This window comes from Ochotona princeps, chromosome 8, assembly GCF_030435755.1.
Source record: "Ochotona princeps isolate mOchPri1 chromosome 8, mOchPri1.hap1, whole genome shotgun sequence".
Taxonomy (NCBI): domain Eukaryota; kingdom Metazoa; phylum Chordata; class Mammalia; order Lagomorpha; family Ochotonidae; genus Ochotona; species Ochotona princeps.
In genome coordinates this window covers 11061692-11087648 of record NC_080839.1, presented here as the reverse complement: position 1 = coordinate 11087648, position 25957 = coordinate 11061692, and the positions used below count along the sequence as shown (strand labels likewise).

General features: G+C 43.4%; 1 protein-coding gene across 8 annotated transcripts in view; it reads left to right on the top strand.

Annotated features, from left to right (window-relative positions):
- The window catches only part of VWA3B (von Willebrand factor A domain containing 3B), a 222942-nt gene that overhangs the window by 15401 nt on the left and 181584 nt on the right, over window positions 1-25957 (top strand). For all 8 annotated transcript variants that reach the window (XM_058667564.1, XM_058667561.1, XM_058667560.1 and 5 more), the window contains exons 3-7: window positions 4850-4944; window positions 7700-7950; window positions 9414-9573; window positions 18257-18426; window positions 22195-22310. In XM_058667564.1, coding sequence (XP_058523547.1) covers window positions 4850-4944; window positions 7700-7950; window positions 9414-9573; window positions 18257-18426; window positions 22195-22310 — 792 coding nt within the window. The remainder of the gene's footprint in view (window positions 1-4849; window positions 4945-7699; window positions 7951-9413; window positions 9574-18256; window positions 18427-22194; window positions 22311-25957) is intronic.

The window sequence follows — 25957 nt, the reverse complement described above, 5'->3', positions numbered from 1 at the left end:
CAGCCCTTACGGAACCATGTGTGAGCTGTATCTGGGTATGGAAGAGCCGTGACTGGGTTGAAACATCCAACAGTAAGAACCAGCTTGGGTTGAAGGCCAGTTAAGAAAAGCCACTGTTCCTGCTAGGACAGGAGGTGAACTGAGTAGGGCTGGCTCATGGACCCCCTGGTATGCATGAAATCTGGCACTGGGAGAGTTTCTGATGGAGGAGCCTGGACAACTTCTCTGGCAGGACACAGTCCCTGCAGGTAAGCGCAAGAAGCACAATAGGAAACAGCCCAGAAGAGGCAATGGAAATTATCCCACTGGCATACACTTGGCATGGGTTAGGGGCAGACCAGGCTGAACCTGTTCATATCACCCACTGGTGAATCCGAGCACCAGAATAGAGTGTGGGTCGAGCCAGGTTTGGTTGCGACACATACCAGTGCACATTAAGGAATGCCAAGGCGAGATGAGCCGTACCAGATGTGGTTGCAGCGCCCAAACGGCACATGTGAAAATCGGGGGGAGGAGGCAAAGCCGACAGGGAAAGGTGGGCTCCCCTGCTGGACAACTACTTCCATTGGAAAGCGTGAGTCGGGATGGGGGCAGATTAGACTAGGCAGGGCTATAACATCTGTGGGCCTTATGTGAGCTAGATAAGGGAAGGGTCACAGTGGGCTGACTGTTCCGACAGGTGCAAGCAAAAATTATAGTGGGTGAGGGTTGGTTGGGCTTAGCCACAACATTAGGTGGCAGAGGCTGGCATTGGGAGCTAATTCTGTCAAGTCAAATGCCGTAACCACCTGGAGAGTGCATAATCTGGGAGTGGGAGTGGCCTAGTAGGGAGATAGCACCTCCCACGGGGTTACCACTCTCACTGGACAGCATGAAAACCAGGACAGGGGCAGGGGTGACTAGACAGGCACCTGCCAGTATGTGTGTGGACTGGATAGTAGGTTGGTTGGGTTGAACTAGGCTTCAATGCCCATTGACATGTATGAAAGCTAAACGGGATGTGGGACAGACTGGACAAGCCTGCAGTACATACTGGCAAGCATGGGAACCAGGGTAAGGGGCAGAACTGGTGGGGGTTGTGGGGAGTTGCCCCAATTAGGCTGCAGCTCCCACTGGTTTGCGTGAGGACCGAGCATGAAGTGGATGGGATCGAGCTGGACTACAACACCCTTTGGTTCACGAGCAAGACAGGGCTGGAAACAGAACTGACCCAGCAATTGCAACGACCAGCATGTGCATAAGCTGGTTGACGCGACGGACGGTGTTGGACCCTGTAATAGCAAACTCAAGCAAGAATCATGTCTGGGATCATCTCCGATGAAGTTTCTTTGGAGATCCCTCCAACTGAACTGCTGATCTTAGAACCCCAACCATGAAGAGACTGTCAGCCAGTGGACTCTGAATAGGTTTTATTGCGATTGGAACTGCGAGATTGGCGGCAATCCATAACTGTTGAACTATCCAAACTGTTTGAGCAGGACCCTCGGAGCATGCCTCCCGTTGGGGATCTGGGATGAGTGAGAGGCTGGGTGGGGCTTTTCCCTTTGTTTCTCCCCTGACCCCAGATGCAGGGAAAAAGGATAATATTAGTGTGGAAGCAATGGTATTACCCACTTTCACCCTGTAGCCCTTGACCCTTTGTACCCTAATCAACTAGGTAAGATTATTTAAAAAATAATTTAAAAAAGCAATCAATATTCTCTAGTATTGTGTGTTGAACCAGTAGCTTTGTGGGTATCCAATCCCCTGCAGCCCTATTCCTACCCCTGATTTATAAGCAGTATACTTTCTACCCTCTACAGATTTTCTTGTTCTGGATATTTCATGTAAATGGAAATCATAGCAAGTGGTCTTTGGTGATTGACTTTTTTAACTTAGCAAAAATTTAAAAGATTCATTAATGTTGTAGCATATACCAGTACCATATTCCTTATTATAGCCATATAATATATTCTTTTCTATGGATCTACCATAGGTTTCTTAAAGCATTTATCAGATGATGAACGAGGAACTAATGTGTATTCTAATAAACAGTTAATTTTGTTGGCCTCAGACTCCAAACTCTGTCTCTTGCTATATACATGCAAATTTCACTAGCTATTTTCTTCCCTTTGAGGATGATATGTTGCTTCCTTCCCATTTTTGATTGCTCCATATCTTTGAGTGGATGTATTTATATTTTGTCTAGAGCTTCGCATTTTCTAATAAAATTTACTTCACCAACATGATATGTAGAGCTCGCGATACCTTACAATTCAATTGGTGGTATAGCTTATCCAGTCTCTCATAGATTCAGCTCTTCTTCAAGTAGGGATTTGCACCATGCCTTTTTTATGCCATACCTCCATGACTCCAGTATTCCATACGGGTGCCAGCCCATGTCCCAGCTTTTCTACATCCAATAAGCTGTTTCCTGATTACAGCATGGGAAAGTGGCAGAGGATGGCTCAAGTCCCTGGACCTCTGACCCACACGGGAGTTGAGATGCAGAAAAGGTTCCTGGCTCCTGGTATCAAATCGGCTCAGTTCTGGTCATTGCAGCCATTTGGGGAGTGACCCAGCAGATGGAAAATCTTTCTTTCTCTGTAACTCTGCCTTTGAAATAAAAATATAAATAGTAAATCTTTTTAAAAGTCCCACTACTGCCTCCCGATAAACATCTTAGGTGAAAAAATAAAATACAGCTTTTTGGCTGCTATGACGGGTTGTCCAAGGCAACTAGCTCAGTAAAACATAAAGCTTTAGTTAGCTTCCAGTTTTGTTGACTAAATGACCCCATTGGTTGGGCAGTTGAAAATGGTGAAGGATTTGTGGAGGGAGAATCACAGGACGAGCAAGGAAGCAAAAAAGGAATTGGTTCTGAATTTAGGCTTTTCTGGCAACCTTCTGTAGAGACTTACCATCCAAATGCCAGATTCCAGTGATCTCAGGATTTCTCACCAGGCCCACCTCCCAAACACTGTAAATTTCTATCTCAGTACTATTACCTTCTGACTTTGGGATTTTAATGGCTGCATGATTCTGGAAATAAAATCATATTCAAACTAGCAGAAAGTGAAATCTTGGAAATAGAATTTTAGAGCTCCATTGGGTGGTTGGAATCCAGTATCTATTCTTTACTATTCTGTTACAAAAGTTGACCTTGTAGCATTCATCGGTCCATGTGACTTGGAACCACAACTGGCCAGGTGGCCGTAAAATTCAGCCTTGGAGCTGACATGATGGCATAGCTAGCTAAGCTTCCATCTATGGTGCCAGCATCTCACATGGGCACCAGCTTGAGTCCTGGCTGTTCCATTTCCAATCCAACTGACTGTGGCCTGCAAAAACAGTGGAGACTGGCCCAAGTCCTTGGACTCCTGCACTCACATGGGAGACCTGGAGCCTGGAGGAAGCTCTTGGTCTTCTGGCTTCAGATGGGCCCAGTTCTGGCCATTGTGGCCATCTGGGGCAGTGAACAGTGAACCAGTGACTGGAAGAGCTCTCTGTCTCCTTCTGTCTCTATAACTTTGCCTTTTTGATAAAAACAAGGAAATCTTTTTTTTTTTTTTTAAATTCTGGTTTGCTCTTTCTTTCCTAAGCAAGCTATTACTCTTTCTCCATAGAAAAGCAGAGGAAAAGGGGTCAGCATTGTGGCATAGAGGGTAAAACTCCACCAGAAATTTAAACATCCCTGATAGGCTCTAGTTCGTGTCCCGGCTGCTCCACTTCCGTCCAGTTTCCTGCTAACACACTTGGGGAAACAGTAGAATATGACCCAAGACCTTGGCCTCTGCCACACATGTGTGAGTCTCAGCGAAGCTCCTGGGCCTTGGCTTTGTCCTGGGCTGTCTCTAGCCTTTGGGGCCTTTTCGGGCATGAACAAGCAGAAGGAAGATCTCTCTCTCTCTCTCCCTCTCTCTCTCTTTCTGTAACTCTTTCAAATAACAAACAACAAAGCAGAGGAAAGTACTGAAATATGATCACCGCCATTTTCTCCCACTTTTAAGATTTAATAATAGCAAAAATAATGAAATAATCACATAATAAACCTTCTCTGCAAAGTCTTATCTCCTTTGTCCTACTTCTCTGGTTTGTTCCCGAAGCCAGTTTGTAAACTTCCAATAGTTGGTTAAGGAGTAGGAATATGCTTTAGGCCATGTTGTATTCCCATCCAGTAAGCAATATGCCTGGCACACAGTAGGTGCTCAATAAGCATTTGTGCAGATGTTTGAGCATCTGAACATGTGATCTGAGGAGCAGAAAATCTTGTGATCCTAGTATATTTGGTTATATTTTTTCCATATTGGTTACTTGCATATTTCATTCTACTCATTAATCATGAATCTCCACTTTAGAGAACATAAGATAGTACCAATGTTGGATATTTAAAACCTGAAAACTAAATCCAAGTTCTGAATAAAAGCTTTGGAAAAGTATATACAATGTACATACTGCCCTTTTTGACTTCTGCTATAATCATTCTGGATAAAAGAATCAGGAAACCAGGAAGCAAACATGTTCTTCCTCATGCTTCATGTATAACATTACACAAACCACAAATAGAGTTATCTCAGCATGTATAAATTAGAGGGTATTTCAGAAAGTTTAAGGGGAGGATGAAGTGAAAAACTACATTTATTTTGGTATAGTTTTTTAAAAAAATCTGCACTGAGTTTCATAACATTCATTTTTTCCATGAACTTCTGAAGATACTTTATACTTAATGATTTAGAACAGAATGCAATTTGTTGCCAATTATTGATGTCACTGAGAATATACTTTGGTGACAGAGAAAAACATTTTGAGATTAAAAATAAGATGCTTTAATATTGCACTGTTTTGATTGTCTTTCTTTATTAAAATGCAGAGTATGTGACTTCTCTGGGAAGACTTGTGGCTTCTCGATACGCTGATGGCCTGTTCCCGCAGTTCTACACAGCAGAAGATGGCAGAGTCTACAACGTAAGGCAGTGTTTCCTTGCTGAACAGGTCCTGTGATGGGATGCAAAGGTTGCACCAGGAACCTCAGGGTCATGTTGCTTGGCAGTGATGCAGCTGAGCTGAGAGATACTGCTCTGGCTGGAGGTTTTGTCTTGGCAATGAGGTGATGAAAGTCATGGCCACAGAGCTGGAGAAACAAACCTTTGACCTGTCAGAGATTAGTGCAGAAAGCTCTCAACCAGAGATGAAAACTTTGCAGATCAACACGTGGTTTTGCTTGGAAAGTGAGTTGGGGTAAGGGGGAGTGAAGAAAACACACACACACACACACACACACACACACACACACACACGGTGAGCAATGTTAGCTGAAAGCCAGAGGCAAGCTGCTGTGATCTTAACAGAAGCAGTAACAATGGGGGCAATCTTTGTAGGTGGCAGAGAAGAGAGAGAGAGAGAGAGAGCAGGCAGTTCCTCAATCTGCATTTCCAGCAATTCAGCACATGGTTCTTGTATCCATATATGCGTCAGGCCCAGTGCAGATCCAGGCCCACCATATGGAGATCATAATTTCTAGCAGACGCATGTCCTGTCATGTTTGTTTATAGATGCTTTTCCACATGCATCCATGTGCCACCTGGACTGTTGTTTTCTGAGACAGTCATCCCTTGGTGCATGCAGTAGATTCCTTCTAGTACCCCCTCAGAATTCAAAATCTGCAGATGCTCAAGTCCCTTTTATGAAATGGCATAGTATTTCCACACAGCCTCTGCATATTTTATGGTATGCTTAGATACACTGTATGACTTATACTGCGTAGCAATGTAAATAGTTGTTGCACTATATTGTTAAGGGAATAATGATAAGCTTAAAAAGCTTGTATATGCTCAGTGCAGATACATTTAAAATTTTTCACTTACTTGCTTTTATCTGAGAGCCCAAGAAATGGAGAGTGGCAGACAGAGAGCTTCCATTCTCTGGTTCACTCCTCAAACAATGACTGAGGCTGGACCAGTTAAAACTGGGAGCCAGAAATTCAATCCAGACCTCCCACATGGGGAGCAGGGACCCCATTACTTGAATCATCACCACTGCTTCCCAGGGTCTGCATTAGCAGAAAGCTAAAATTAGAAGGAGAGCTTGTTCTTGAACTCAGGCATTCCAGTATGGATGCAGGTGTTCAAGCAGCACCTTAACTGTTCAGCAAATGCCCACCTCACTGACAGACTCTAGAAATACGTATGTTGTTGATCTGTGGTTGATTGACTCCAGAAATACTGAGACCTTTTATGGACAGTTGACAGTCTTTAAAATTTTTAAATTACTTTTTAAACTAAGCCTGATCCTTAGCAATAATACCTGTGGAATCGAGTTTGATGTGCTTTTTTTAAAATATGAGCCACGTTAAAATCAATACAGAACTATTACAAACATCTGTCTCTCTACCATCTAAGTCTACCTCCATACTCACCATGATCTGGGCCTGCCTAGGGTGTCATAACTGGTGAGATAGTTAGGAATTCTACCATCCATTCCAGAGATGCTGGAGCTTGAGGCAGGTAGTTGACAGAGCCCTGGGGAGGAGAAAAGAGAGGGGCTAAGGGGCCAAAGTACAAAGATAAGGAGTTATATAGAAGATTGAGATGTGAGTTGTATATTTAAGAGTGTCCTAAAAGGCTTTTTTTGTTTTATCTTTAAGTACTACATCTTTTAAGATTGGATTTGTTCCAGCACCAGGCACCTTTTCTTCTTATTCTTTTTTCTCTGTCTTCTGCCTATACTCTTGAGTGGCCTTGTACAGTTGGGCCTGATCTGTGTGAACCTGATCTATGATTTATTTGAATACCATAGAAATTACCCACAAGTCTCTGTCATGTCTGTTCAGGGCAGTCCCTGGAGGTATCTTTGGCAATGAAGGGAGAACAAGTATTCCAGGTGTAGGCATGCTTGGTCCAAAAGACAGAGTGCAGAGGACAGAGATGATGAACTGGGAGATGAGTGAGAGGCTGCGATCCCCACGAGGAAGTCAGCCAGATGTGCTAAGCACCTGCTCAGAAGCTTTTGCAGGAACATTTTTTTATATGTTTTATGTATGAAAACATTTTCAGGAGGCTTATTTCTTTCCATCTGCCTTTGCTAGTCTGTCTTCTCTTCTACTTAATGACTTAAAAGTACCCCTGGGCATTTTTGGTAAAGATAATCTGTAATTACAAAGCTATGTAAGAGCACTTCAGAAATTTTATAGAGAAATGCAATTGAGATAAATTCATTTGGTACAAGCACTTCTGAAATCCATTCATACCTTTTTCTCTTTTGATTTTATCAATATGAGGAGAGCAGATTTTATGAGTTCCACGGGTATAGTTCCAAGAAGACAATCTCGTGCTCCTTTCTTAATTACTCTACCTCCCATTTCACTCTTCAGCTGTATTTTGCACAGGCTTTGATCCACACTGTATCATATAGCCTTTTCCTAACATACATTTCCCACTAACTTTTTTCAAGACTCTCCTCTTGCCCTGTAGAATACAATTAGGAAATGCTTTTTGTTTTCGTTTTTGTGTGCTCTTTTCTGAGCTTTTCTTCTTTGAGAGGGAACCACTCTGGGTTTTTAAATTGGAAGTCTGGAAGGCTTCTCCTTAGATGTTTCAGGATTCAGAGGCTCACATCCCTCCTTGTTGGGAATGCCGCTTCCTGGATGACAGTAATGTGATTCAGACCGATCTAGTACTTGTTTCATGTTTTTTTTTCTTTGTGGCTTTTTGTTTTCACAAAGCTGACTGCTAAATCAGACCTGATCTGTCAGTTGGTGGACTGTTTAACACAAGCTGTGGAGTGCTACAAGCAGCGGATGGAGTGGCTCACCAGTAGAAGCCGGCAGATTTTTGGTGTCATCTTAGAACAGTGCATCACCCTAGTGCTGGACTGTAGAGATCTTCTGGAGGGGGAGCTCAGTCTGTGTCAAGAAGCTCTAACAATGGTCCTGCAGGAGCAGGTGGCTTGCATAACCAAGTTCAATATCATAGGGTAAGTCCCCAAAGGAAGAGGGTATTTCAGTGAAACTACTTAATCGTTTGCAAATATTTGGAATTAAGCGGCACAGCTTAAGGTAGCTCTGTGGGGAGAGAAGTAGGAGTTCGCTTGTAATTTCCTGAAATATACAATTTCAGTGGAAAACCCACAATAAATAAATCTTGGAAAAATTTGTGCGTGTGTGTGTCTTGCATAGGGCATCTTAATTTTCACATTGAGAGAGCCTTGAAAATGTGTTTCTTAATTCCTGGGAAGACCATAATACAAGAATATGAATTATGAGAGATAAATATTGAAGGCCCTAAATCGCTCCACTCACTTTAAATTTAGACTTCGGTGATGAATTAAAGGTCACAAATTCTAGATTTCCTAGATTGAATTTGTAACTTCAGTTGATCTGCTTTGTAAGTTGACCGTTTTATCTGAACAACAGGTGGCTGACTTTACAGAAGTTCCTTCATTTCAGAATTTTCACCCTCAGTTATTTGTGCACGAAGATTTGGACCTCACTGTTCCACTGCCGTTTGTAATAGTGCTTGTACCTCCCTGACAAGAAACACCTGGATGGGGCAGGGAAAATCAATCTAATTGGATTTAAAAAAAAATAATAAAGTGCTTTCAGCTAAATAGAGAATATATTTGGGGATGATACCCAGTTGTATTCCATGCCAGATTCCTGTGTCTGTCACTTATATATCATAGAAGGAAAGAAGTAGTGGAGTCTTCAGGGCTTTTGCTTTCTTGGAGGTGTTGACTATCACATATCCGATGCTCAGTCTATTCTCTGCCCATAGAAGCCATACAGAAGGGACACAGCCAGGAGCAAGCTCTGCCTCTGGAGGTGGGCTATGAAGGGACTCCCTAGCCAATTGATTTGTAGTCATAAGCGCAGAAATAAATCTAGGGAGCTCCACTTTTTTATGTCATTGGGGATTTCCTTCAGTCATTTCTAAGCACAAATTAAATGGCTTAACCAAATTTTCTTAGGCCGTCAAAAATAATGTTTTGTTGAGTTCAAAAGAGTACGATTTTTGATTCTCCAGAAATCTCTTAGGAACTGAAAATAATGTCATGGAAGAGTCAGAAATAAAATTTGAGAGTAATGAAGTTGCTGCTAGTTTGCTAATCTTACTGCTGTGAATATCTGTCCATTTGTTATTAACAGAAGACAGTTACCAATAAACTTGCCTGGCATGAAAAAAACTCCTGTCAGTAATTTTAAAGCACTTGTCAAGGTTTGCATTTTTGAGACTTTCTTTCTAATGCAGGTGTTGTTCCTCCTAGTCTGTGGTGCTTACAAATCAAAGTGGTGCTTGGGAAAACTGTTTTAACAGCTTGCCTGTGTGGCCAGTCCCTTTTGAGGATTGGCAGCTGCGTCAAGGGTTGACATTCCCTCCCCGCACCCCCCCTTAACCTTGTTCAACTGCCCAGTGACTGCTCCATGGGATTCCTTTCAGGGTATCTCAAGAGCCTCTGAAATGGCAGGAAGCTGCTACTCCTGTGACGGAAGAATCCATAGCGGCTGCCATCAGCTGGGTTAAGAAACTGACTTTTGAGCAGACTGTGAGTGAAGTTAGCTGCCTGGAGGCTCTGCTGGAAGCTGGGAAAGACAAAACCGTAAGCATACATATGGCTCACTCCAGGGCCTTGGCTCCAAGCTTTACTTTTTGCATTCAGTATCTTTATCTGTCCTCTCAGATGATCATGGTCCACTTTCCAGCTAGCTGACTGTCACAGAGGCTTCACTATGAGTCATAATCCCACTCATCCCCAAATCTGGAACCATTTGAGAAATAGATTGGAGGCTCCAAGGTGACTCTGTAATGGCGGAATTTGGCTAACCCAAAGGAGACTGTGGAATACCTGTCCCCTGAGTCTGGCTAAATGCCCTCTGGACCCTCACTGTCAGATGCCACAAGAGTTAAGTGCTACTCATACCCACAGGGCACCATGAAAGCACCGGGAGTGAGGTCCTCACTGTGCATCTTGAGCTTGTCAGTTCCCCTCTTGCCTTCCTGCCAGTTAGATAGAGTTGTCCATCTGTTATGGAGTTAGAACAGAGTTTGGGAAGACTCCTCATAAAACCTCGAGGTTAAGGAAATAGGGTTTCCGCAACACCCACGTTCTGAATCTTTTCCAGCCCCTCTTGCTCTCAGAGCTTGATCGTCCGCTTTCTAAGGTGAGTGTGCTGATGTCGCCATCCACCTTCAGATGCTAGCACATTGGCTTCTTGTGAGGAACCTTTTGGAAAGAAACGCTTACCTGAAAGAAGCAAGTAAATGCTGCTGTCTTATATGTCCCTTTCAACCATGATGGGGTGTGTTTCCCTGAGTGACTCGAGTGATGGGACTTTTTAGCACAGTGGTGAGATGATGGGCAAGAGGAGAAGCAAGTCAGTGTTTTTTTCTTCTACTGCGGAGACCTGGGATTTCTGACTGTACTCAGCAGTCCTTTTGTGGGCAAAGAGGCCATGTACTGGCCTTTGAAAGACTAGCCCCGTGGTCATCAGCCTGTGTTTGTCATTACAGAGTGTGAGGGTTTGAAATTGGAAACACATTGTTCTCCTCTACTACCACCACCACCTCAGAAAACCAAAGGGACAAATGTTTTCTGTTACAAAAGAACCAAAGATAAACTGCTCTGTTCTTTGTCCCTTCAAATTTGTTTTAGCAACTGTAAAATTCCAAGTGTCAGGGCTCCTCATTAAGCACTCAAGAAATTAGACATTTTCCAGTCCCTTGAGTGTGTGTGTGTGTGTGTGCATGAATGCTCTCCTTTGTCTGTATACCTGGCTGCTGTGGTCACAGCTGACACTGGCCACCTGATGGGATTGCAAGATCTCAAGTGATCCTGCCTTTCTTTCTCATTTCCCTCTGGTTTGTGCCTCTGCTTTCCCTATGCCCCTGGCCTAGGAACCATTCAGTGAGTTCCCGGGTAGTGCTATGGAAGAGGGAAAACCCAGAAGGAAGCTCAAAGGCACTCATCATCACATGCAAACTGAAAGTGCTTGAGGGGATTGTGGCACACAGGAAGCACAAAGCCTTGTATGACCTCTGTGACCCTGCACCTCGAGTTTCTAACTGGGGGTGGTTTTGAGGAAAATTCTGGTAAATGCAGCTGCCTCTTATATTAAAATGTCATGTCCCATGTTTCACAAGGAGTTAAAAAAAAAGCCTGTGTGTGGGAGGAGGGGGTGGAAAGGGGAGTGAGTTCCCACAAAGGCCACTGCTCTGTGCTTTTCACATTTGTCTCAATTCATTTCAAATTCATCCATGTAACTATACATCATTAGGAATAGAAAAAATCTAAGGCTTAAGACACTTTTTGAAGAGTAAATATAAGCATCTAAATTTTTTGTATGGATGAGCATAAGGTCCTTCTCAATGAATGAACGCTTGAAGAACCAAGACAGTAGGTTTAATCTCATGTCTAATAATTAACACAAAAGTCTGGTTCCTGTATCAAATCTGCATGAGGAATAGGGCTAAGTGATGTCCTTGGGAGTGGGGAAGAAGAATACCAAACTGGGACTTGAACCTGTACACTTCTATATGTGATACAGATGTCCCAAGTAGTACTTTAACTGCTGTACCAAATGGCTGTGCAGGTCCCATGATCTTGCTTTCACAATTTTGAGCTCCATCTCTAGTAGGTGACCCTCCTTGTTGCAAGCCAGCACGGTGTAGTGATTGAGAACAAAGGGAGTTCATGATGTTGGGTGGTTAGGGTTTATTATCTCCAAAGCCAAACCAATCAATCTTTCTAAGCCTCAATTTCTTATTCTGCAAACTGGGTTTAATAACCATAATTCATATTTCATAAGACTATTATAACTATTGCAAAAATAGTTAATTATGGCTTATTATATCAAAAAGCAGATAACCCTAAAGCCACTTTTGCTTTCAGAAGCATTTTGTAGGGCTGGCATTGTGGTGTGGTGTCATACATAAAGCTGCTGCCTGCAACACTGGCTGCTCTACTTTCCATTTAGCTCCCTTCTAATGGCTTGGGGAAAGCAGTAGGGTATGACCCAAGTGTTTGAACCCCACCACCCATATGGGAGATAAAACTTTCATCCAGCCCTGGCCATTGTAGCCATTTGGAAAGTGAACCAGTGGATGGGCAATCTCTTTCTTTGTCTCTGTCTCTCTCACCTCTATTCCTCGCTCTGTACCTTTAACTTTCAAATAAATAAATCTTATTTTAAAAGAAATAATTTTTGTAATTTTAGGGTGATAAAGGGAGAGGTTACACATTTATCTTTCTGTTTTTCTAAATGTCATTATGTGAGCAGAAAGGAGAGGCAGAAAGCCTGTGTGCAGGAGAGTGGGGGTGCAGTTGATGGTCTCAAGGTAAAGTGTGTAGCTTAGATTAGTGAGAGTTGACTACAAGCGTATGCACTTGAGCAGCTGAGTCATGAACTTAATGAATAGTGAATAATGTCAGAGACTTAGGAAAGGCAAGGAAATCCTGACTCATGCTTGGCCGCAGCAGTTTTCAGTTTGATGTAATCTCCAGAGAACATAATTCCTGTGCAAGGAGTCAGGTTCCTGGGTCCCTGCCAGAGCTAAGAAGCATGAAGTACAGCAGAAAAGCAATGGTGTCAGGGGCGCCAAAAGCCCGCCTGCCAGTGTAGGCAAGGACTTCAGAAAGCTCATGAAAAAGAAGTTTATTTTTGCATAGACAGTTTTGAAATTCATGTGTAGTTTTTTTTCATAAGATGCATTTCCCATAAACTTTTTAGAGATCTCTTCTCTGTTCTTACTGCCTCAAGAAGGCACCCCATACCCATCCCTCTGCTTTAGCCTATGTGTCATTTTAGATTGTGATGATGGAATGAAGCTGTTCCCATGCTACAGTTGGGCACGACCACAGCTAGACAACTAATAAGAAATAGTATAGCTCAGTGAGAGCCTGTTTAGGTCTTAAGGCAATGTCCTCACACCTGGAAATACAGGTGCCAGGGCCATGGCATAGTGCATAAAGTCATTGGCTGCAGTGTTGGCATCCCATATGGAAACCAATTTGAATGCCAGCTGCTCTACTTTCAATCCAGGTCCCTATTAATGCACCTGATAAAGCAATGGAAGATTGCCCAAACACTTTGGCCCCCGCATCCATATGGGAGACCTGGAAGAAGCTCAGGGTTTCTGGCTTTGGATTTGCCCAGCTCTCGGTATTGCAGCCATTTGGCGGTGTGAATCAATGGAGATTTCTCTGTCACTCTGTGTCTGTCTCTGTAACTCCAACTTCCAATTAAGCAGATAAATGTTTTTTTAAAAAAGGAAGAAGAAGAAGAAGGAAATGCAATTCATATACTGGAGGAACGTTAGTAGTTGCCTAGAACGTGATCTTGAGGATGCAGCTTCTTCCCATTTTCTGTTTTCTTTTTTCTGCCTCCCAGTATCTGAAATAAGTGAAATGAATGTATATCATTTATTAGTCATCACCTCCTAATAGGTAGATTTTAAAACCAGGACGCTGAAGTTGAAGAAAAGAGACAAGATATTTGTGTATTGGGAATCAAGATGGCGGAATAGGGTAAGGACAGATTTAAATAGAGAAATATCAGCCAGTGTGAAGCAAAGATGGCACATTCCAATAAATAGGAAAGGATGGACGGATGGCAGAGGGGCACCTGGAGACTGACAGACACGGGAAGGCAGTGGAGACAACAGTGTAGTGTTGCAGTGATTGATACCCCAGCTGCATTCAGCAAGTGGCGATCTGAACTACAGGAACAACAACAGGAATCCAGCAGCAATAAGGTGGGAAGGGACATTCATTGGGAGCTCAGGAGGTGAACCCAGACAAAGAACTGCTCATCCTGCTGGTCTGTTTGATTTGACCAGGGGCAGAGACAGAGCAGCAGGTCGCAGATGGGTGGTATGGGAACAGGGTGCATTTCACAGCCCAGTCCACCCCTAGAGCCAAATCAGGTGCCATTTTATCTAGAGAGGCAGATTATGGGATAGGATAGTGCATGCACTGAGCTGGGAATGAGCTCATCTCTGGCTCAGTGACATGCAACAATGTGGCATCCTATACGTTCCACCCAAGATAGGTCCAGGTAGCCCTCAGACCTGACTGCCAGCAGATCAAGAAGTCTAGTAGTGGCATATCACGCAGCATTTTGTACAGTGTAGCAAAGGCTTAAAGACTGCAGGGACAACATTGAACTGCGCATGCGCTGAACTAGGAGCAGACTTACTGAGCTCAGTGCATTGCACTGGTCTCACATTGAAAAAAATACTGACTTTGGCATGGTACAGGTCAAGATAGATCCATGTAGCTCTCAGACCCAACAGCCAATAGGTTCTGGCAAGATTAATATCACCAACAACCTAGCACTATAGGACACCTGGTGTCTCCCTAATCCTGGGAATTGCTGGAAATGGAATGGGAGAAAGTTTGAACAAACAACGGTGCAGCCTCAGCATGGGATCACAGGGTGTGGAGACTGGGGAGCCAGGAGCTGGGGCTATGGAGACCATAGTGTAAGCCTAACTAAAGAACCGACACCTGGTCTCAGGCTAGCAGCTAAAGTCCTCACCTTGAACATACCAGGATCCCATATGGGTGCTGGTTCTAACCCCAGTGGCCCCACTTCCCATCCAGCTTCTTGCTTGTGGCCTGGGAAAGTAGTGAAGGACAGCCTAAAGCTATGGGACCCTGCACCAGCCTGGGAGACTCAGAAGAAGCTCTTGGCTCGTGACTTCGGATCGGCTCAGCTCCAACAGTTGCAGTCACTTGGGGGAGAGAATCATCAGATGGAGGATCTTCCTCTCTCTCTTCCTCTCTGTATATCTGGCTTTCCAATAAAAATAAACAAATCTTAAAAAAAGAGCCCAGACCTGGAACTCGCTGGAAGGAGTGGCACAAGTGACTGTAAACAAAGAGCTGTGTACCAACTGCAAGAAGTAAAATCGAACTGTAGACCTGTGGGTGACACAGCTTAGAAACCTGCCCCAAGGAGAAGAATCTGGTAACTAGGAGTACAATGACCAAGAGCAAAAGAAGAGACAAAGGCACAATGAATATTACTGAAGAGTCGCCTGCAAAGGAGCAAAAGTCTTTGCCAACCTCAGAGTTAACTGAGGAAGACATCGAGAAAATGGGGGATACAGAATTCAAAACACTTCTTATAAAACTTCACAACAAGAAGCACATAAAGCAGGCATTCAAGAAATTTAAGGAACATGTCACACAGGAAATGAATCAAATGAAAGCTGATATATCAGAAATGAAAAATACTATGGAGCAAAACAGTAAAAGTACAATGGAAAAAGTAAAAGTACAGTGGAATGTCTTCAAAATAGAATGAAGGAGGCAGAAGAAAGAATCTCACAATTAGAAGATATTTCCTGTCACCAGGGGAAAACAAACAAAAAGCTGGAAACAGAGCTGGATCAAGCTAAAAAATAGTATTCAAGAATTGAAAGACACTGTTAAAAGGCCAAATGTAAGAGTTATGGGAGTTCCAGAAGATGCAGAAAGAAACACTGGGTTCACAAATGTATTTAATGAAATAAGGGAAAATTTCCTTAATCTAGAGAAAGAATTGGGAAATAACATCCAGGAGGGGCACAGAACTCCCAACAGTCCTGACCAAAACTGATCTTCACCATGAGACATGATAATCAAGCTCTCTTCAATAAAACATAAGGAAAAGATCCTTAAATGTGCATATGAAAAAAGTCAACTGACATATAAAGGAATGCCAATTAAATTCACAGAAGACCTCTTACAGGAAACAAGGCAAGAAGAGAATGGAGCAACATGTTCCAGATTCTAAAAGCAAAAAATTGTCGGCCCAGGATAACGTACCCAGCAAAGCTTTCCTTTGTCTTTGAAAATGAGATAAAATTCTTACACAGTAAAGAAAAGTTAAAAGAATATGCCTCTTGAAACCTGCCGTACAAATGATACTTAAAGATGTTTTCTTGACAAAGAGGAATAGCACCCACCAAAACCAACGGCAAATGTGGAGAACACCCCAGAAAAATAACAACACAAGACTAAATCAATGAACAACCCATTGCTAAAATGACAGGACCAAATTACCACCCATTCATATAAACTCTGAATGTAAATAGCTCGAACTCATCAATCAAGCATTATAGATTAGTAGACTGGTATTAAAAAAACTAAACCCATGTATTTGTTGCCTACATGAGACATATCTTACCAACAAAGGTCAGCGGGAACTGTATCTCATGGATTTTTACTTTTTAAAATTAATTTCATCTCTTCAAAACACTTTCTTCCTCATTATTCTTCACTGAGTCATAGATCATACAGTAGCATCATTTTCTTCAAGAAGGTTCTTGAATTTATTCTTCATTTCTTCAGCGACACATTAGTCATTCAGTAGCATGTTATTTAACTTTATGGTGTTTTTAATTCCTGTTTTTCTTCCTGTTGCTGATTTTGTCTTGTGGCTTTTCGTTTAAGAGAATGTATAGTAACTATGTAATGGAGACTATCATATCCAAATGTGAGGATGCAATGCAGTATGCATCTCTACTTCCAGATCTGAGATAGACTCCCAATGAAGGTGTAAACTATATGCTGGAGACTCTGCCATTGTCCATGCCCGCAATGATGGACATATGAATGTTTATGACGAACTCTACTGCAGTAATAATCAGTGGGGGGAGGGGCTCATGGGAGAGGATAGGGAAATCCCAGGGCCTATGGAATTGTATCATAAAATTGTATCATAAATTATAATAATAAATAATAATAATAAAAAATAAGTAAAAATTTTAAGTAAAAAATTTGAGTGTGTGAGTGTGTTGGGGAAAGCCTTTGTGTGCCAAGACAGAGGAGGAATGCTGAAGTAGCCTGGGCTCAGCTCCCACTCTGGCTTTTTTCTTACTACCTAGTATGAGGCTGGTGAGGTCTTCGCTGTCTATTGCAGACAACCAAGTATAGTCCACCCATGTCTCTGCCAGGTGAATTGAAGTGGCAGGTTTGAAATGGAGGTGAAACCACTTAGGCCATTGGCTGACTCTACATCACTGGGGGTTTGGGATCAAAGGAGGGTAAAGCTCATCAGTCCTGCAGAGGTGGTGATGTCTACTTATCCGTCCAAATATAGTAGATTTACTGGGGTTTTCTTTTCAGTTATCTGTAGAAACAATCAATTATAGCATCTTTTTAGGGGCAGGTTGAGATGATTCACAGGAACTTCAAGAAATTAATAGAACCTGCAATTAAAAGTAAAATTTATTTTTGTGTGGCAATTTTTTGAAACCCATGCATATATTTTTCATAATGTGTTGCTCCATGAACTCTGTGGAGACTCTTCATATAGATTCCCAGTTCTCCTCTTTCGGAGACTATTTTTATAGATGAATCCGCATGTTAGCATCAGTCATCTTGTTAAAACTGCATTATCTCCTTTTTTTACAAGAAAGTGATGCTAGATCACAGGCCCCAGGTGATAGGAGAGAGTTCATTAATATCAGGTGAATTAAACACAGTGGAGGGAGATCCTTGGGGAGAGCAAAAGCATAGGGCAGAGGAGGGTGTTGTCAAAAGGACCCTTTGGATGGATTTTATATCCCTCTAAATACAGCAGGAAGCATTTCTTCAGACTGTCTCCTACCTGAGCGAGGTATGCATCTGCCCAAAATCATTGGTTTAAGGTTGGGAGGGGTTGTGGCTCCTGGCAAAAGGTTTAGGGGTTATTCATTCTCTCATTTATCTTTTGGCCTGGCATGCTGGTGAGAAGTAAGGCCTAGTGGGCATACCTGGTTTGTGACTGGTTGTCTAAAGTTAATTTCACCTCGCCAGACACGTGTTTCCCTGGTAAACTGAGACCAGACACCAAACCAACTGGGAATACACCTTCCTTTCCAAGATGAATGAGTTTGCATTGTAGAGTTCTGGCACTCCTGCAGGAAATGGCTCATCAGCTTCCTGCTTGCAGGAGCTGTGCCAGTGCTTGCTTTGTTTCTTGACTTGAAAATAACCATTCCTGACCCATGTAATGAATTTGTGGGCCCAGAGGAAGCTATTTTCCGAATTTCCTAACCATATCCTTCTCATGCAGTCCATAAGACTGGAGCCATTGCCAAGAGACCTTTTTTGCATGCTGCTTGCAGGCCTCACTTGCTGGCTTTGTCCTCCCCCTTGCCCAGAGTCTTCACTCAGCCTTGAGCCATGCTACCAATATTTCTACCTACCCTTGAAAAATCAAGAGATAGCTTTGGAGAAAATCTATTGTCAATGAGTCCAGGACAAAGCTAGGAATGTGTCAGGAAGGTAAACCATTAGTGCCACTGTTTTGCAGATTGAATCCATTTACTACTTCGTGGTGGGGGATGTTCCTGAGAAATCCAAGGAGCTTCTTCTGCAGAGAGCTTTGGAGATTTCGTATCCAGTCTACACAGTGTCCTTCAATGCCAGAGGAGAAAGCACTATGGCTTTCCTAAAGGATCTGAGTGCCAAGACACACAGCAGGTAGGCAGAAAATGCAGTCTTGAGTGACAGAAAGGGAGATGTATGCTTAGATAAGATTCACGGTGGGACTTGGATTCTTTGGGTTCTTCTCAGCCGACCTGCTGCTTTGTTCTCGCTCTCCTTTCCAGTACAGTTTTTCATCTCCAGGTGTTTCTCTGTCCTGTGTCAGTCATGCCTTTTTCTTTTTGATAATACTGATTCTTTACCATCTTGGGGTCTTGCTGACCCCAGAAGGAACTGCTCCTCCCAGAGCTAGCCAGGTTCTAGAGGTGGCAAATGTCCTGCTTCAGGGTATGGCTTCCAGCCAGTTCGAGTCCGAGTCTACTCCCTCTTTCCAGGCTGTCATAGTCTCGGCCATTATCCTTTGCTCTAATAGGAAAACTCTAGACAGCCCCCTGAGACTATTCAAATTACTCGATTGTATCTGTGTTTTCTGTCTCGCCTGTTGCTCCCATTGAAATCACAAGAAAAAGCTGTCTCACCTCTGCCTCCCAATTGTGGGGGCCACTGCCCTGGTGCCTGCCTATTTGTCCCCCTCTGGGTGCCCCTGCTTTCAGAACCAATTCATCTTCTTGGGCTGCTGTAACAAAATACCACAGGCTGGAAATAAGGCACAGAAATGGAAGTATATTTCTCACACTTGTGGAGACTGAGAAGTCCAAGGTTAAGGCCAGTTGGTGAAGGCTCTCTCTGTGACTTGCTGATAGCTGCCTTCTCACCATGTCCTCATACGTTGTCAAGAGAGAGATGGCGGAGAGAGAGCATGAGAATAAGCACCTAGGTGTATTGTCTTGTAAATTTACTAATTCTGTGGATCAGGCTCTCCTGTTACAGTCTCATTTAGCCCATACTGCTGTTTCCATTTAGGCCCTATCGCTATATATAGTCACACTGGGAATCAGGGCTCCCACATAGGAATTTTAGTAGGAGACATAATTCGGTACATGGCAGTGCTTAGTCATAAACTCTCTTTTCAATAGCAAGGTCCTCTGATCCTTTATTTTCCCCATACCTGAATCATGATGAGACCTGTACTTGAGAATGAACACTGCTCCCTTAGCTTGTGTTTGTGAACGCCTGGGTCCCAGCTAGGGGAAGGGAAGCCAGCTGCTTCTGTGGTTATCTGGAAAACTGCTGAGCCTCTTCCCAAGTTAGTCTGTTTGGGGACAGTGTTTCTGCTCAGGGCACTTGTTCTCCAATGTGGGGACTCACTCATTATAGTGGTCCCAAGCAGCTTGTTCAAGGGCAGCAGCCTGGTCTTCGTCTTGGCAGGGTGTTGATTACACATAATAAGGGGAGCCCTGGAATAAGCATTGTAGTTAGTTTGCATAACTGCCAAGGGAGCTTGGCTGAAAGGCAGATTCCATGGTCAAAGTGTGAGGAGGTCCAGGAATCTTCACTTTTAAGCTTTGGCAATTCTGAAGACCACTGCTCTGGCCACTCTGAGAGCTCTTTGAGATTTTCTTCCTATCAGGTAGTTGGCTTCAATTCTGGGTTCCTGACGCCTATAAAAAAAGGCACAAGGGGACTCCCTGTCCCACCTTTGCTAGTGCAGAGAGGAAAAGGTAACTGGAAGGACCACTTCTCTTGCCTTTTTTCTGCCCAGCTCTGGCTAGAAGAATAATGAGCTGCAAGCCAAGCTGGGGTTCAGCTGCGGACTGTTAGGCTGTTCACTGCCCGGAGGTGAGTTTTGCAGAAAGGGAGGAGGCATAGGCATGCTCCTCTTGTGTGTGCTGTGAGCCCTTCCAAGCAAGTTCAGGCCACACCCACAGGTGGTCCCACCTGCTGTCCTCACTGACCAGAAACCCCATGGCTTGTGGTTGATCTTCTGGCTTTGGGCCATAACTGGAGAGCAGTTACTGGCAGGTCCAGGAAGCTCCATCCTGTGGGAGGCTGCCTCAGCCTAATGGCCTTCTAGCTGGACTCTGGCTGCTTCTGTGCGTGAGGCTGTGTGTGATGAAACCACCCAACTAGGCACAGTGCTGCATTCCACAGACTCCAGAGAGCCAATCCCAAAGGCCATTTGCTGTGCATCCAGCAAAACTATATTAACCAGAGGAAACTTCTAGTCTGTTCTCCTTTCTAATCTGGCAAACAAGTCACAGACTGAAAAGCACCAAAAACCTTGGCACCTAAGATCTGAGGCCTGACAAGACAAATATCATGCATCTGCCTTCCTTACCTGGCAAGAAGATAACTGCTTTTGCCCTGGATGAGGCTCCTACAAGAGGCAGGCATGGCTTGACAGTCTGTTGGCCTCAGGTGGGGCCATTGTAACCAGGCTGACTTGTACATAGCCACCAAGGTCTTCTCCCAGTGCCACCTGAAATTCTTTAGAAGTAGGGCTGAGGCTTCCTATGGCCCAAGTGAGTTCCCTAAGCCATTTGTTCATCTTTCTGTTCACCATAAGCTGGGTTGCAGGATTCTCTCAGTCAGTAAGAGGCAATAGGCATAGGTGGAATTCCTCGGTTTTTCTCAAGGGAATCTGAAAGAAGTGCCACGTTACTGTTGTCTTTCTGGATTCTTCAAGGGTGCAGCTTCACGGCCCCCCACCCCACACCGTGCACTGTGCTGGCACTTGGCAGGCTTTTCTGGACACATCTCGTTGAAATGCATAGCCTGACTCTCCAGATTCATGTGGAGGGCTTCAAAATGTGCATTTGTAGCAGCTCCCACACCGTGTTGGGAGGAGGCAGGCCCCTAAAACTTGCCCACACAGGAGTTCTTTTCATTAGTGCTTAAGCTTGGATCCTCAGGAAGTTGTTTGCTCAGTTAAAGTTGACTGAAGCCCGTCAGCATGAGGCAAATTAGCCGATGCTGCTGGTCTCACCAGCTGTCAGCACTGAGCCCACAGAGCTGATGGGTGCTTTGGGGGAACTCTTATCATAACTCCTTGCTTGTCAACACTGTGTTGTATGATGGTATTGGGGAACAAAAGAAATCACAGAAGCATGGAAGCACAGGATTAAGAACTACCGTTTGGTCGAGTTAATTGCACTCTAATGAAAAGACACATCATCAGTTAAAATCCCAGACCACTTTGTATTATTTTGCCTCTCTTTTGCTTATGGGAATTTACGAGGCACAATTTACAAGGGAAAAGCAGTGAACACAACTAAGGTTAAAATGCATGTTCGCAACAGTCAAGATGGTAACCAACCAGGAAACCCATCGCTGGATGAATGGACAAAGAGAATGTGGTAAATGTGCACAATGGAATATTTACCAGCCATTAAAATGGGGTAACAAGTTCTGTCATTTTTGCAGAAGCATGAATGGAACTGGAGGACATTGTGTTATGTGAAATAAGTTAAGCACAGAAAGGCAAATATGATATAATGTTGATCTCACAGAAGCAAAATTGGAATAGTGGTCATCAGTGCCTAAGAAGTAGGGGTAGGGCAGCGCCTGGGTGTAGGGCAAGAAGATGGATTAGAGGAATAATGTTCAGTAGCATAGTAGGACAACTCTGGATGACAGCAATCAGTTGTACATTTCACATAGCAGAGAGGATTTTGAATGTTTCCAACACAATGAAATGATAAATGTTGAAGATGATGTATATGCCAGTAACTTTGATCTAGTTATTATATACCATATCCATGTATTAAAAGTCACACTGGACTCCATAAATAAATACAATAAATTGATTACTTTTTTTGAGTGCTTGGCCCCATGGAAGAACCAGTTCACCATCCTAGGAGAATTAACAGACATGTACAAATCCCTCTGTACCAGCCTAATGTTGAAACCCCTTTCACATTTTAGGTTCCATGCATTTGCCGAGCGTTCAGAGTGTACAGACTTCCCTACGCTTCCCCCACAGAATGGTGACAGTGAGGTCACTTGGAATTCGAGAAAACTGAAAGGAAAACTCCCTCCAGGTACCTGGAATTCAAGAGAAGCCATATATATATATATATATACACACACACACGCACACATATATATATTAGAAGATATATATTATAGAAGATATATATAATATAGACGATATATATGCATATATGTATAATACATATGTATAATCACTTAAATGATCATATAATTAGAGTTGGTCTGGGAATTAGGGGTGGGCATTTGGCTTGGCAGTTAAGATACCATTGGGGCACCCATATCCCATATTTGACTGCCTGGGCCAAGTTCTAATGCTGTTCCTGATTCCAGCTTCCTTTTCATACGTACCTTGGAAGGTAACCAGTGACAGGCCAGGTACTTGGATTCCCCATAATCCATGTGAGAGACCTGGATTGAGTCTGACTCATTCTAACTTCTGCTCAGCCTAATCCCAGTCAATGTAGGCAGTTGACTGGCAATTCCCTCTGCTCAGATCACTCCCCTACCCTGCTCTGATGCATCTCTAATAAATTTTTCTAAAATTGTTTTTAAAGAAATAAAGTGTTAAATAGGTGCCACCCAGGTCTTTGTTATTAGTGTAGTACAAGGGCAGAGTTGATGGATGTTAATGGTGAATTTGTCAGTTGAGCAGCAAAGCATAAGTTCTTCACTCAGGGAAATGCCTTATTAAGTTGGAATTCTCCTGGAGACATGGCCCCATCTGTGGCACTGTCTGAGTGAGTCCTTGGCATTGCAGAGCAGCTCTGTTGCCTGGGTTAGCTGGGAAGCTGCAGTGAGGGTGCCCATAATTCTTAGGACATAGGGTGGGGAGGTTCCTCTGCTATACTTCCTGTGATGAAAGCAGTACTTGTAGATTGACCTTCCCCCTTGTGAGGGCCAAGGCCAGAAAGCAACCTTTGTGGAGGCTGAATCAACTTTCCCTTTTATTCAGGGACTATGGTCAGAGAGCACTTGATAAAGCACAGAAAATGAGGTCACAAAGTGAGTGAGAGATAAGGCTATGAGTCAGGAAAATGGCCGAAGTTTACTCAGAAAGCCTGGAGATGTGAGTTTGCTTGGAGCTGATGAAATTGCCAAGTGCCAGAGACCCTGAATCAACACTACCACAAAAAGGAAGGAAGGAAGGTTGCTGCTGTCTGATGATGTGGCACAGTGGACAGGCAGAAAGAACCCTGAGAAAGGCCACCTTGTCCCCATCCACCTGATCATTTGTTGTGAGAGCTCTAGCGTCGCTGTCAGGCATGGGCTAGTCTTGGAGTGTAGGGAAGCTGCAGCATACAGACACTTGAAACATTCTTTTGCCAACACAGCATGGTTGCAGAGGTTCCCTGGAGAAGCTCACTGGAACTGAAAGCAGGAGGCAGTTGCTAGGCAGTTACTAGGCCAGGTTGTCAGTTGGAGAGAAAGACAAGGGTTCGGGTTATGAAGCCCATTGCTGATGTGCACTTTATGGATGTGAGATCAGTGATGCCCCAAAGCAGAGCATGGGAGAAGTTCCTGTACATGACTAGGATACAAGTTTAAGCAATTGGGAAAAAAATGCCAATTGATAAGCTTTCCATTAATCTAAGAAAACCGCACAATATAAGCCATGCTTATTGAAAGTAATTTGTAAGATTAAATTTAGTGGACAATGATTCAGTCAGGGTAAAGAGGGTAGGTGTCACCAGCACTCCCTCCCCCCACCCCGCCCCAGGCAGCCAGTCGCTGTAAATGAGGTTTAATTTTGATCTGTGTATTCTGTAGCACCTTAGTTTGCTTTCTGCTGCTATCATGGAATACCTGAGACTGAGTAATTCAGACAGAACAGAGAATCATTTGGCTCACAGCTCTGGAAGCTGACAAGTACAAGAACATGGCCCTGACATCTGGTGGGGACCTTCATGCCATATCATGCCATGGTAGAGAAGGGCAAGAGAGAGTAGAAGTGAGGGAGCAAGAAAGGACCAACCTCACTTTGGTAACAAATCAAACAAGTGCCCTTCTGTGCTAAGCAAGCCCCTCCTGTGATGCTGGCGTTAATACATTGGGGGCCTTGTGATCTGATCACTCCTTGCAGGCCTCACTTGGCAGCATCAATGCACTGATGCACTGGGGACTGACTTCCCACCATATGAACTTCGGGGGCATCCAGCAATTGAGTTCGTAAAGAAAAGCATACCTGGCTGCAGAAGTCATACTTCTTCCAACTACCACCTTTCCCATCCTGTGAAGCATACAGATTAAATTACAAAAAAAACATTTTTCTTAAAGTTGAAGTGCTCAGCAGGACTTGCGATTCTAACTCCATTACATGATCACATGATTTGAATATGAGGGGAGAGTCTCAAATGCTAACTATGCAATCATCTCTCCTCCATCCATCACAATGTCCCAGAAATGCCAGCGTATAAAGCCTACCCCTCTCACTGCAAAGCTGTCCTGATGTCTCTGGAGCAAATTCTTGTGGTTTGGAAAATATGTGGTTTTCAACCTTGTCTGGCCTCAGTTTTTTGGTTCCATTTTTCTGATCCATTCCTTTTCCTCATTATCTTATTAACTGTTTCAGGCTTTACTCTGGTTCGGTTCCTCCTTAGGAGATAATTTTGCCTCCTATTGTATATAAAATAAAAGCCATCAAGTGAGAGGCTGGAGAAGCATTTCTCAGAGGATTCACCTGGAAATTTGAAAGGAATTTCCTGTTGTTATTGACTTTTCTGGATTCAGAAGATGAGCTTACCATTGCCCCATGCTGTGTACCAGTACAAAAATTACTCTGTCATCATGATAAAGAATATTTATAAAAATTATAGCAAGATATACATAGCATAATATGTGTCATCTAGCCCGTTTAAAAAAATTATTTGAAAGGGAGTTTGCATCTGCTGACTTAATTCCCCAAAGCCTGCAATGGTCAAGGCTGGGCTAGGGAACCAACTTACTTGAGCCATCCCTTTTGCCTCCCTGGCACCCAGGGTCTGTGTTGATAGGAAGCTGGAGTCAGGGACCTGTACCAGGAATTGAAATTAGTCATTCCAACATGGGACGTGACATCTTAATGCTGCCTGAATTTCCTGCTCCCTCTTAAAACCACTTTTAAGTGTATATATCAGTAGTGCTATCTGGTTGTGCAGTTACCACTCCCATCTCCAGAAAACTTTTTATCTTCTCAAATTAAAATTCTATACCTATTAGGCGATAACTTTCCTGAGATCAGGTAATTTGTAAGGAATAGAAATGTGTTTCTCACAGTGTGGGAGGCAGGGAAGTCCTAGATTCTGGTGGGTAATACTATCTGCTTCCAAGTTGGGGTCTTGTTTGCTGCAGTCACTGGAGGGGATGGATGCTTGTGTCCTCTCGTGACACAGGAGATGAAAAGATGAAACTGGGTGTTCCCTCCCACCTCTTTTATAAGAATGTTAATCCATTCTCAAAGGTGGAACCTCTATGATTTAACCACTTTCCCAGCTAGCAGGGTTCATTTATTTTATTTTATTAAAATTTTTTAAAAGATTTATTCATTTTTATTTGAGAGAAAGAACAATAGCTCTTCCATCTGCTGGTTCACTGTCCAAAAAGTCGCGACAGCTAGAGCTGAACTGATCCAAAGCCAGGAGCTTTTTCTGGGTCCCCCACATGGGTGTAGGATCCCAAGGATTTCGCCACTTTCCCAGGCCATAAGCAGGGAACTGGA